General features: G+C 42.2%; 1 protein-coding gene across 1 annotated transcript; it reads left to right on the plus strand.

Moving 5' to 3' along the window:
- Positions 1–386: 386 nt before the first annotated feature.
- On the plus strand, positions 387–7,238 carry LOC103059665 (trypsin-3-like). The gene is made up of 5 exons (XM_088140226.1): positions 387–429; positions 3,509–3,689; positions 5,616–5,866; positions 6,619–6,755; positions 7,044–7,238. Exons 1-5 carry the CDS (start codon positions 387–389, stop codon positions 7,236–7,238), a joined length of 807 nt encoding a protein of 268 aa, XP_087996352.1.
- The last annotated feature ends 5,621 nt before the right edge of the window (positions 7,239–12,859 follow it).

Raw genomic sequence — 12,859 nt, forward strand, 5'->3', positions numbered from 1 at the left:
AAACGTCACTGTCACTGTTGTGAGATGGGTGGCCATATAAATAATTTAAACAAACAAATAATCTGAGTAAAGGATTCAACCTCCCCTGCCCCATGAAATTCATCTATGCCTCACCCACAGGAAGTGTTTACCAGTGTGATAATAATGCCTCTTGTTTCACAGCAGGACAAAATTAATACTAATGCGTTATGAATAATAATTATTGGAGAACTGTTTACATAAACAGTTACCAGTGTTAATGCTGCTTGGCCTCATTACTGCTACAGAGGAGGCTAGTAACAGTGAGTTAATCTTATAGATATCCACACATTTGTTCTTTGCAGATCTTTTGCCCTGCAGCAAATTTTCACAGGAAATTTGGGCTCTAGTTGATCTACCAACCAATGATGAAACCATTATTCTTGGGATTATTTCTGGTGAGCTCAGCAGGTAAGGAAATTAACTCTGGGCAACCAAACCAAGCTCTTCTTATTTATAACCTCTATTCACATCTTCCCTATCAATACCAGGAGGTAAGTAGAAGTGGAGACAGAGGGTAATGTTCCAGATTCAGATGTGCAAACTTATCAATTTTTTTCCCTTCTCTCTTATTCTTGGATGGGTTTTTGCTCCCTAACCATACAACCCTTTCAATGCAATGAGTGTGTATTGAATAACTGAATTGCCTCCAGATGTTTGGATGTCAGCTATAGGAATTAGCTATAATGGTCATATCTGCTGGGGAAGTCTGGGGGTCAAAACCTGGAGAGCATTCATGATGAGGAAGATTCTTGCAGTTTCTGCTCTCTGTGCTAGGGAATGTGATTCACAAGGCTTTTCCACAATGTCACCTGAGTAACATCAAGGTATCCCATTCAGAGGAATGATAAAAAAGCCCATCAGACATGACAGTCTGCTTTACTATATTTGGAACTCATTGAAATAAGGTTACATGCAGCCTCAAGAAGAGAAAACTGGGTGGGGATAGGATACCATTTTTAAATCAGGGATATCATGCAGAAGAAAGGTATGAGCTCTTCTCCCTTGTTACAGAATACCGGACATGTAACAACAATCATAAGTTAGCAGAAAAGTTGATTCCAGTTGAATGTGAGGATCAGCAACATAGTTAGAGCAATTTGACAGTGGAGTGCATATTTTAGGGCTGTGTGATATTTTGGATTTGATTCCAAAGTGTGTCTTTGGATTGCACTGGGGCATGAACATAGGAACTGTTTGCAACTCTTTGAAGAAGTTGTCACCTTCTTTGCCAGTAGCATGTGGCAGTTGTGGAAGGTAGCTGCGTAATCCCAAGAAATGACAAAGCTACTTTAAAAGGCTGCAGCCAGTCACACTTCAAAGCACCTTCCTGGAACTGAATCTGAAATGCTGTCCTGCCCTGCTAATTACCCCCAAAAGGGGCAGGTTTTCCTTCATTTGATATGTTCAAGCAGAGGCTGAACAACCACTTGTTAGAGATGTTTTAATTTCCTGTAATTGCCCTGAGCAGGGGGTTGGACTCAAAAGCTTATATGACTCCTCCCAATGTACTGATTCTATTAATACAAAGATTATCATGGAAAAAGTTCTCCTCTCCTCATATAAGTCCATTAAGTTCACCATCTTAAAATACTTAACCTCTTCGGACTCAAACTCTTCCCATATCCCAAGCAAATCTCTAGGTCAGTGTTTCTCAACCTTGGTGACTTTAAGACCTGTGGACTTCAACTCCCAGAATTCCCCAGCCAGCCATGCTGGCTAGGGAATTCTGGGAATTGAAGTCCATCGATCTTAAAGTTGCCAAGGTTGAGAAACACTGCTCTAGGTCCTGGTTGATGTACATTGGTGCAGTTCCTAATTAAATATGTACGTACATAGATTTTCAACAGTAACATATATGGGTGATCCAATAGTCAGTCAGTCAGTCTGACCCAATATTAAGCAAGAGTGTTGTGTATAAACCTGGAAACCTAGACTGGAACTCCTTGTAAGGCCCAAGTATAATCTCTCATTTCCTCTTCTGTACATAATAAAGACCTATGAGGCAGGCTTACATAGTGACAAACAATGTGAACATTATAAATCTATGATAGAGTAAATTAGATAAAAAGATTTAAAGAATTACGCAGGTCAGACAGCTATATACTCAATCTTCCAATCCTAAAGTTTAATGGACCCCATTTAGTGGACTTTGGAAGTAACAGACCAAATTTCTTCTAGAAATAACAGGCAGGTGTATTGCATCTGAAGTACTCCAGACCAGACAGTTAAATTTATGTTATTTTTACTTTAATTTTGCATCATTGGTAGCAATTTGTGACATTTGTTTTTGACACAAATTATGTCATTTGCAACAATTTACATCATTTGGGTCATGACACCATGATGTATATGACATAAACTGCTGGGAATAATAAGATTTGCAATTTAATATTCAGGATAACTGCCTCCCCCTGAATGGTCCATTAAACTGAGATTTCACCATTCTTTAAAATGGATATAGCTAAGAATAATTTAGGCCTGTCTGTCTTGTGGGCTAGGGTTCAGATGAAGGCAGCATTATGGGAACATGATAGAAAAAAGAAGGTGCCTGAATGCATCTGTATTGTGGTTTGCAAAGTTGGGAAAGGACATGTAAGCGACACTGCGCTTACCCAACACTTACTTACTCCCCCAACACTGTGGCAAGCTGGGGAAGAAAGAAAGGTAGGAAGGACTGTCCCAAAGTGCTCTGATGTAAAACCATTGGAGTAGACCTTGCCCCATCCCTTCCCCAAGACAAATATTCCCAGGAAAGAGGACAAAAGAAGGCATGCATTTCCAACAAATGTGTAGGTTCTGATTTATGTAGATATATACAAGTTTAGAAATGGTCATTATAATGTCAATAGATTCACCAGTCACCACAGTACGGAAAACCTGTTTACATTCTCAGACTGCTCTGCTCTCCAGGTGCGCTTGAAGTTTCTCCTGCTCTCCTTTTTATGGTTTGCTCTTTCTAAACTGGCCTTGCCCTTCCCATGAAAACAGTTCTGCTCTGATAGATCTCCAGAGAGAAAGTAGTCCTTGAATCACAACTCAGTGCATAGTATCCAAGGTTGACATTTCAAGGTCTATGGCATAAAAATTGCCCAATGCCCAGGTTTCCCTCTCTCTTCTGCCTTTTTATCCTGTCTCATTTTGGAGCACAGGAAAAGCTTTGCTGGAGGAGGTCCTTCTAAGCCATCCTTGAAGAACAATAGCAAGCAATGCAGTGGAATGTAGGTGGAGTTCATGCTCAGACTGGCTTTAGAAGATATCAAGGGGAGATGTCCCAAGAAATGGGCTAAGTTCTAGCACAGTGTTGCTCAACCTTGGCTGCTTGAAGATGTGTGGACTCCAACCCCCAGAATTCCCCAGCCAGCCATGCTGGCTGGGGAATTCTGCAAGTTGAAGTCCACACATCTTCAAGCAGCCAAGGCTGAGCAGCACTGTTCTAGCAAATGATGCTGTCATGACCATTTGTTCTTTGGTGTGCTTTTATCTCAAGTCTTTGCACAGGAAGGTACTGGTGGCCGAATCATAGGTGGGCATGACTGTCCACCATGTTCCCGTCCCTTCCAGGCAGCCATTGTAACTGGACATAAAGGCAACTGGAAGATTTATTGTGGAGGAAGCTTAGTGGACCCGTGCTGGGTGCTGTCAGCAGCCCACTGTAAATCCAAAGGAAGGTAAGTCAAAGAAGGCATTAGCATGAAGCAGCAGGGAGATTACAAGGATATTTATTATAGGATAAGAGCCTTGCCTTGAGGGCCAGTGTGGTATACAGGTAGTCCCAATAGAGGGGAATAGCTAAGGGTTGAACTGTGGAGTCCTTGGGGTTCTCTGAGCCAAGCTCAGAGAACCCCAAGGACTCCACAATACAGGTAGTCCTCGACTTACAACCACAATTGGGACTGGAACATCCATCGCTAAGTGATGGAGTCGTTAAGTGAGTCACATCCGATTTTATGACCTTTTTTGCCATGGTTGTTAAGCATATCACCATGGTCGTTAAGCAAAGCTGGCTGGGAAGGTTGCAAATGGCAACCACATGACTCCAGGACACTGCAACTAAATACATGCCAGGTGCCCAAATTTTGATCATGTGACCACAGGGACGCTGTGACAATCATAAGTGAGAGGACTGGTCGTAAATCTTTTGTTTCAGTGCCATCATAACTTTGAATGGTCATTAAACAAATGGTAGTAAGTAGGTTAGTACTGGTTAAGGTGCTAAGAGGGGGAAGACCTAGGGTCTAGTTCTCCCTTAGGCATGGAAGCCAGATGGGGAACCTTGGGACACTCATTCTCTTTCATCCCAAATCAACATGAAGCTGATTGAAAAACAAAAACTTTCATCATATCTGATGGTTTTGTTGTGTGAACTAGGCAAGCGCAGTGCAAGGACAAGCAGACTCTGCTACTATTTATTTATTTATTTTATTTATTTTATTAAATTTCTCCCCTGCCCATCTCCCCCCAATGGGGGACTCTGGGCGACTCACAAAAAACATTAAAACCATAAATATATATAAAATACATAATACATCTAACATTTAAAAACAGTACTGAAAAAGGAAAATCCAAGAAGATGGAAAATTGGGCTAAGGACAGCCGGCCACTATGGGGCTGGCCATCCCCCTGCTTGAAGTATTCCCTCCCCACCCCAGGCCAAGTGGCAGAACCAGGTCTTCAAAGCCCTTCGGAAGGCCAGGAGTGAGGGGGCCGATCGCACCTCCGGGGGAGAATGTTCCAAAGAGAACCGCAGAGAAGGCCCGCCTTCTGGACCCCACTGATCGAAGTTCTTTTACTGAGGGGGCCCGAAGCATGCCCTCTCTGTGTGATCGGGTGGGACGGGGTGAAGTCATGGGGAGAGGCGGTCCCTTCGGTAACCTGGTCCCATGCCATGTAGGGCTTTAAAGATAATAACCAACCAAAGGTAATAACCAACTATGCAGGGCAAATGCTAAGAAAAGGAGGAACAAGAGCCTTGTTCTTTCTCTGGGAGCACAACAAGAAACAGCTCTGGGAGCACAACAAGAAACAGCTCTAGAACTCCATGTTGCTCCACTCTGCTCCAAGATTTGACTATCAACCCCAAAGTCTCAATATGCAAATGAAGTGGTTCAGTATAAGCATGTTTTTAGGGCTATTTACTGTCTGTTGAGATCTACTCAATCCAAAATCTCAGTATAATCCACCGTTCCTAATTTCTTTAGGGCGGTGTTTCTCAACCTTGGGACTTTAAGATATGTGGACTTCAACTCCCAGAATTCTCCAGCCAGCAGTAAATCTTGAAACTTCTTTCTCCAATCTATTTGCAACAGACCACTGATCTATTTTTCTTGTTGCACCTGGTGAACCATTGCTCTCAAAAGATGCACTTTTAAAAGAAGGCTCTCTCATAGCACACATTTCTAAGTATGTAGGGGTTAGGTTTTCCTTTTTCCCTAGAAGTGTTCCAAACATTTAGAAAAGTTTGAAGTGTGATGTGCAGCTGAGATCAAATTCACCTATGTAAATCAAAACAATGTGTACTGGAATTGGGGAAATTAAGAATTTTCAAGCATTCATGCTTTTCCTGTGGCTCATTTTATTCTGTTTTCTTTTTACAGTGTGAAGGTGTGTTTAGGAAAGCATAACCTGAAAAAGATTGAATCAACAGAGCAGTGCTTGGATATTGCTGATTTTGTGCAACACCCAGAATACAATAGAAAGAACATTGACAAGGACTACATGCTTCTTCGACTTAAACCCTGTGCCAAATTATCTGCAGCAGTTAATGTCACACGACTACCTACCAGTTGCCCAAATGATGGGAAACCATGTACTGTTTCAGGCTGGGGCACGATCCGCTCACCTCAACGTATGGTGACAAAAAGGGATGGGCAAATCCCTCAGTTCTGTTTTTCTCTTTCCTCATTTACGCAAATGTACCCGTTGCAATGTCTTACTGATTCTTAATTTTCCATTCATAAATTCAGTTTGTCTTATTGCACTACTAGTGCCAAGACAGACATTTGTGAAATTGCCTGCGTACTTCTAAAAAAAGGATGAGTTTAAAAGAGATGGGAATTCTATCTGGAATATTGTTAGTGGATTGGCCTCAGAAGGCATCTGAATGACAACCCATAACATCTAGAAACTGTCAAGTATCTGGTGTAACTTGAAGCAGAAGTGCAACTCTGGAGCCATATGTGAGAAGACAAAGTATAACTAAAGCTTTACAGGCTCAACTTTTTGTTTCCAACTTTTATATGAATGAGAACTTCTGAACTGGCTCAACCAAACTTAAACCATTAGACATTTCAGTCAGCATTCCCCAACTTCGTGCCTTCCAGAACTGTTAGGATACTGATTCCCATAATTCCCAGTCAATGTGACCAACACAGATTTGGGATGTCTGACTTCTGGACTTCTTATAAGATTGCATAATTGGCACTAGTTCTGCTTGTTGGGTGAAATCTTACAATCAGTCCCAATTAGCAAGACCAAAGGTCAATGTTGAAGGGACTTGTCACCCAGTAATATGTAGAGGGCCACAGATTTGCCTGATGTTCATGAATCACTAACTTGATTTTGTTTTTGTTATTACTGACCAATCGGTATGTCTTTCAGATAGACTTCCAGCAAAGATGCAATGTGCAAATGTCAGCATTGTTCCACATAATCAATGCAATAAAGCATATCAGGGTGCAGTTACTTCACACATGATGTGTGCTGGAGTACCACAAGGAGGCATTGACTCTTGCCAGGTAAGATGAGAGCTGATGGCAGTTTCAGCCCTATGCCTACAGACTTCTAAGACCATGTGAGAGTTATAGAAGTTACATAATGGCTGGATGTATGTATTGCCCTCAGCCAGGGGTGGGCAAATGCTCTGATGCTAGGGACTGCAGTTAGTGTTTGGGCTGACCTACTATCTGGCCCTGATAAATGCAATGCAAACATTAAAAATGAAGTAAGTCATTTTCTTGAGCTTAAAATAGGATAAGATCAACATGGGAGCATTAACTGACCACTTCTGCCATTTTTTCTTGCAGGGCGATTCTGGGGGTCCACTCATCTGTGATGGGCTACTTGAAGGTGTGGTTTCTTGGGGGACATATGTATGTGCCCAAAAAGGGAATCCAGGAGTGTATGCCAAAGTCTGTTGTGTCGTGCCATGGATTCAGAACACAATTAAGAATTGGTCATCCCGTACTTGTGATGGACCTCAGCAGAAGGAAAAAATATAGCTCTGAGAAGACCCTGGGAGTTAACTGGCTCCCTGGCATATCACTTTTTCTCCCCATATTTCCTGGATAATCTGCAACTATGAAAGACATTTTACACACTATGATATCTGGCCAAGTGCTCCATATAGCCAGGCCAAGTTATTTGGTTGACTTAATGAAAATTCATTTTGCCACCCATCTTTTTCCTGGCCCCAACCATGTCATTCTGTATTGCAAAAAGAGATGAGAACAATTTTGTCCTTTATAAACAAATGGAGGGGGAGCATTGAACTATAATATGGGAAATTGAAGGGGCAGGTGATCAGGGCTACAGCCATCCTAATTCCTGGCTGTATTTTTCTGAGGGGTTGGAAGAGTAAAGGGCTGGGGAAAAGTGGGTAGGAAGGGGGAAAAAATGACTGCCCTACTGTCCAACATCTTGTCTTCCCAATGAGCTCAGAGAGAGTGAAGAAGAGCCATTGGTCTTCCACTCATGATCAAAGCCAAGATTTGAAGGCTCCTCAACAACTTAACTCCGGGGTATCTTTTTTCTTATTTTTCCTATTTCTTGTTCTCCCCATTTTCTTATCCCATTCCCACTTAGTAAGACAAATGACCACATTGCACCTTCCACTTGCTCATCTATGCTCTCTGTTTGGGCAGTGGTAGGCATTGATCCAGAAGAGTCTATTGTAACTGTTGCCCAGAAAAAACACATGGGGCTGTATGAAGCCTGCTCCAAATGTCCTCACTTTCGATACTCAGAGCACTTTGTGGTGGGCTAGAATTCAGTAATGAACTCATATACAAAAAGCTGATTTCCAAGGAAGTAAAAACTAAGCTAAATGATTTTTAGACAAAATAAAATGAGGGTGGGTAACATGCAGGGGGAATATGAACTTTTGAAAAAGATGGAGGGACTAAAAAAGGAGGTTGGAGAAGATTTGAATATACCCACTTTTTCATCTGTACACACCCTGTTTCTGCTTTGACCATGCCCTACACACATGTGGTATCCATGAAATTCCACAACATCAACACAAACCAGGTTCTGTACCTATTTAATAGATGGTCAAGCTTGGAGAGACATCATTTAGCCTACTTGTCCACCCATACACACTGGATGAACCTCTGAGTGAGGTCATGGATTCTAATTCCCACAAAATGAAAGGACTCCTGTGACTGCCTGCTCCTTGCAGTGATGTCTGGGTGCCACCAGTGCTAGAAAGAGAAGTAAATGCTATATGGCTTCTGGTATCCAGGAATGAGGGCAGAGAAGTGGAGCAGCACAAAAACATGACTCAAACCTATCAGGAAGCCAATCTGTACTTTCAAGATGGTAGAAACTGTTTGCAAAATGATTTTTTAATTATTATTAGCAAAATTGCATCCAAAAGGTGTTAGGAGAGCCAAGGACAAAAAATATTTACTCATGAGTTGTAAAAAGCAAACTACTGAAAGTGATATGGAAAAGTGACAAATCATGTTTAAGATTTGGGGAGGGGAGAGAAATGTGAAACCTGAGAGAAAATTAAAATGAGTAGAGTTACAACCTCTAGTAGAGGAGGCCAGAACATGAGTCCCTAAAGCTTTGCAGTGATCTAAACTGGCAAAGGTGACCTCTCGCTTCCTATCATTTTATCCTATTTTCAGTTGTTATTTTCCTGCATGCACTGAGGAAAATTGAGACTGACAATGCTGTGAGGAGCAAATAAGACAATCGGAACAAGATAGGAGAGTATTTTCTTCTTCTCAGATTTCTATCCTGCTTTTATTTTGTATTTCATGCTCATGCTTCTGCCTCCTAGTTTCCCCACAACCCTATGTGGTGGGTTGGGCTGAGACAGAGTGCCTGGCCCAGAGCCACCCAGCTGGCTTTCATGCCTACTGGAGGACTAGAACTCACCATCTCCTGGTTTCTAGTGCGGTACCTTCACCACTACACCATACTGGTTTGACAAGCTCCTCCCACTCTGCATTCTGTTAATTCCTGAAAAATTAATCCCTCACTTCCTTGATAATCCTGAACTTCACTCAGACATGTTGAGGACAGGACACTAAGCCTGTCCAAGCACAGAAGTAGTTGAAATTTATTAGGGAGGAATGTTAATCCCGCACATGACAATATAGGAGACTATGTGGTCTGTGGAGTTGTCCCCAGAATTAGCTTGTTGCCCATTGCCTGTTTGCACATCATGTTAACCTGTAGCTTGTTTCATGTATTAATTTGTTGGATTTATACCTCCTCTTTCCTCCAGGAAGTCAAGGTGGGATATATACAATTCCCAACTCCAGTTTTTCCCTTCAGTCCTAAATCACCCAGTGAATTGCCATGACTGAGGATAGAATTGAACCTGGCCAGTACTTTAACCATGGTTTATTGAAGAATTCAAAATTATCTGGGCTTGCACAGTACACTAAGCTATAAACCACGATGTACAAATCATCACAGTGGTGTTCATACTCCAGATTATTAAACCAAAACCAAACAAATCACATTACAGCTTAGTGTGATGTGTGAACCTAAACCCTGATTGACTCTTCTGCAAACAATTTATACTGTATACGTACGAGTTCTATACGTAGAATCCATACACTGCAAAAATCATTTGGACTCTATGATGCAGAGACAATTTTAGAGCATCTGGGCATGCAGAATAGCTAATTCCCATTGTGGAAGGTAGACACAGAGCCAGGAGATATGCTGACATTCCTTCATCCTTTGATAGCCTCCATATTTCATCTGTTGTATTTCATCTGTTTGGGAGCCACCCAGAGTTCATTATGTAATGTTTTAGATAGGTAGGTAGGTAGGTAGGTAGGTAGGTAGGTAGGTAGGTAGATAGATAGATAGATAGATAGATAGATAGATAGATAGATAGATAGCTCAAGTAGTTGTGTTATAAATGCTCATGGATGGGGGGGGCATATTTGTTGGGCTTGCATGATATGCAGGACCACAAACTAGCTTGCCATGTGTTAAGCTAGTGTGCTGCACAAGCATAGCCCGGTGGATACAGTTCTTTATAATGCAGTGACTGCACCAATTCAGAAAATCAGATTAATGACATGGAGCTTGGTTTTGTTCCCTGTGAGTATGCATGTCATGAAAAGAAGTACCAAGGGCATCTGGGAGGTTGGGTATCAAAAATTAAAATGGTATCTGTGACTGCATGATCAAAACCCCACCCCCTTTTTACATACGTTGCCTATGCAATATATGTCAAAATGGGTGGGTGGGGGACTTCAACTGTGTGATTGTGGAGTGACTTTCCTGACCATCTTGCACAGATGCACCTAATAATCATTTTATGTAAAGCAGGTGTAGGGGTGGAGGCAATTAGGACAATAGAATGATGGGACATTAACAGGGATCCAATCTATCCCTGATGCCAGTTGCTGTGGAATTTCCTTTTACTTCTCTCCCGAAGTTTTTTGGTGGCAACTTGGATTCCCCGCTTGCAATTCCCGAGGAGTCCAGATGTTCGTCAACATAACAGAGAAACAAAACCAGATTTTCATCCGAGGTTAGCTTAGCTGGTGTGGCACTTCACAGTTCTCTATTGGGGCCATTTAATAATATCATTTAACAGTTTATCCTGCTGATAAGTGGTTAAACTCAGGGAGTCAGAGATGTAATGGCAGATAATTGCAGCCACAATTCATTGGAATTATATAAATGACCTCAACGGTCTGGCTCTGCTTGTTCTGGGGTGGATGTCCCCACCCTTGACATCAGAATCCAGTTGCTGCTGACAAGATGCATGGAAGCCTTCCTGTCTTGGGGAAGATGTGCTGTAGCTCAAGTGCTTGACACTCGACACTCAAAAGGGCTCAGGATTTAGGTCCAAAAAAAGTAGCGTGGCTTTGCCTTAATAACTCTGCTCCCACTGTTTTAATAATGGATGCATTAGTAAAGCGACATTTTTATCTATATGATTTGGACATTGGAAAGGACACTTTTTCAAATCCTCGCTTGGCCATGAAGCTGACTGAGTGGACTTAACCCAAGCACTCTGTCTTGCCTATCTCACAAGTTTGCTATTCACACAGGGGAGAAGATCAAAACTGTGTGTCACCTCCTCAGATTCCTTGGAAGGAGAAGAGTACATCCTACATGCTTAAAGGTATTCTTGCAAGGGCACTGGTATGAGAAGTTGGGTCACAATCTCAACCTTGATTGATATAAATGGATTAAAATTAGGAATAAATCAGAGGACAACAGCCCAACAGATAGTGCTCTTGTCGCTTCTCCTTGGCTTGTATGTTGAATCTTCCTTCAAATACCAGTGATAACTCTTCTCTGAAATCTCCCACATTTCTTGCTACTCCAGGTTATCAGATGTTGACCAATCCTTCTTCAGATCTGCTGTAGGCCCTTTGAGGTAGTCCAGACAAGAAGTACTACAATGAATACTAGCTCAATCTTTATTGTAAGGTTGCATTAACAGAATCTTGCAAGTCTGAAAGTATTCCTTCCCTCCTTTCCTTTTACTCCCAGAAAACTAGGGAGGGTCCCTTCTAAGACGCTTCCCACGCCTCCTCTGCTTCTGTGGACTGAGATACCTTTTGCATAACACTTGGCTAGTCTGCGACTTTTCCTCCTCCCCCCCCCCGGGTTATTCCCACATACCATTACATCTGCGAGGGGATCAAAAAAGTCAACTTGGCATATGCAACCGCATGATCCAAGCCCTGCCCTCTTTTCGGGGGTTGCACATGCATAAAGGATTAGGGCTTTCATCATGTGATCATGGATGCCTTCTTGACTTTTTCAACCACCCCCACCCCCCCACCCCAGACCTTCGGCATTGCTTCAAAGAGGCATCTATTTCCTTAGCTTGCCTTTTGTTTGAATCAGAGAAGAAATGGGACGAGTGCTAGAATGTCGCCCATCCTTCCATTGTCACAAAGGAAGCATTGCTGGCAAAAGTTATGACAGTATGGCTTGTTATTCTGAAACATGGCCTAAGTTCAGGGATCTGCAACTTCCTTTAGGCCAAAGTTTGTACTCCACTTTTTGAAATTATTTATACAAACCTTTGCATACTGCCTGCTTCACCTGACTCAGAAGGGCGGATTTAGGGACAGGAAAAGGTTTTTTCATCATTAACAAAGCCTGTAAGATTCTGTTATTATACCTTATAACAATAATGCAGTTTCAATGGTCCTTGTGTTCCCTCACCTGGCCTACCTCTGCCTTATAGTTCAGGAAGAGGAGAAGAATGACAGAGGTGGCCTTTCAAAGAAGGCTGATCTCTTTGGCCGTCAGATGAAGTGGGCCGCTGCTTGGTGACAGTTCAGATGAAAAGACTGGTCTAGGCAGATTTGATCCTGGCCAATTGTGTATCTAGCCAGAACGATCAATTTCCTTAGGGCTGTGATATTTTTAGACTCCTTGGGTCACAAGTCTCTTTGTTCTTATTGGATACTGTTCCACTATGGAACCATTTTATCAGATTGTTCAATAGGTAGAGATTTTATTAGTCTGATATTGACCAAGATGGTATCTCTGGGAAGCACAACACCTACAGTGCTGGCACTATGTTTGTGGGGATACTACTCCATCTACCTTCTGCCTGCAGGCAGATCTCTGCACCGCCAATTCCTTTGCTGGGTGAAGCTAGCTTAATATGACAGCT

Source organism: Python bivittatus, unplaced genomic scaffold (genome assembly GCF_059951505.1).
Source record: "Python bivittatus isolate LINGU-HERP-01145 unplaced genomic scaffold, Pbiv_v1 ctg000310_np1212, whole genome shotgun sequence".
In the NCBI taxonomy this organism is placed as follows: domain Eukaryota; kingdom Metazoa; phylum Chordata; class Lepidosauria; order Squamata; family Pythonidae; genus Python; species Python bivittatus.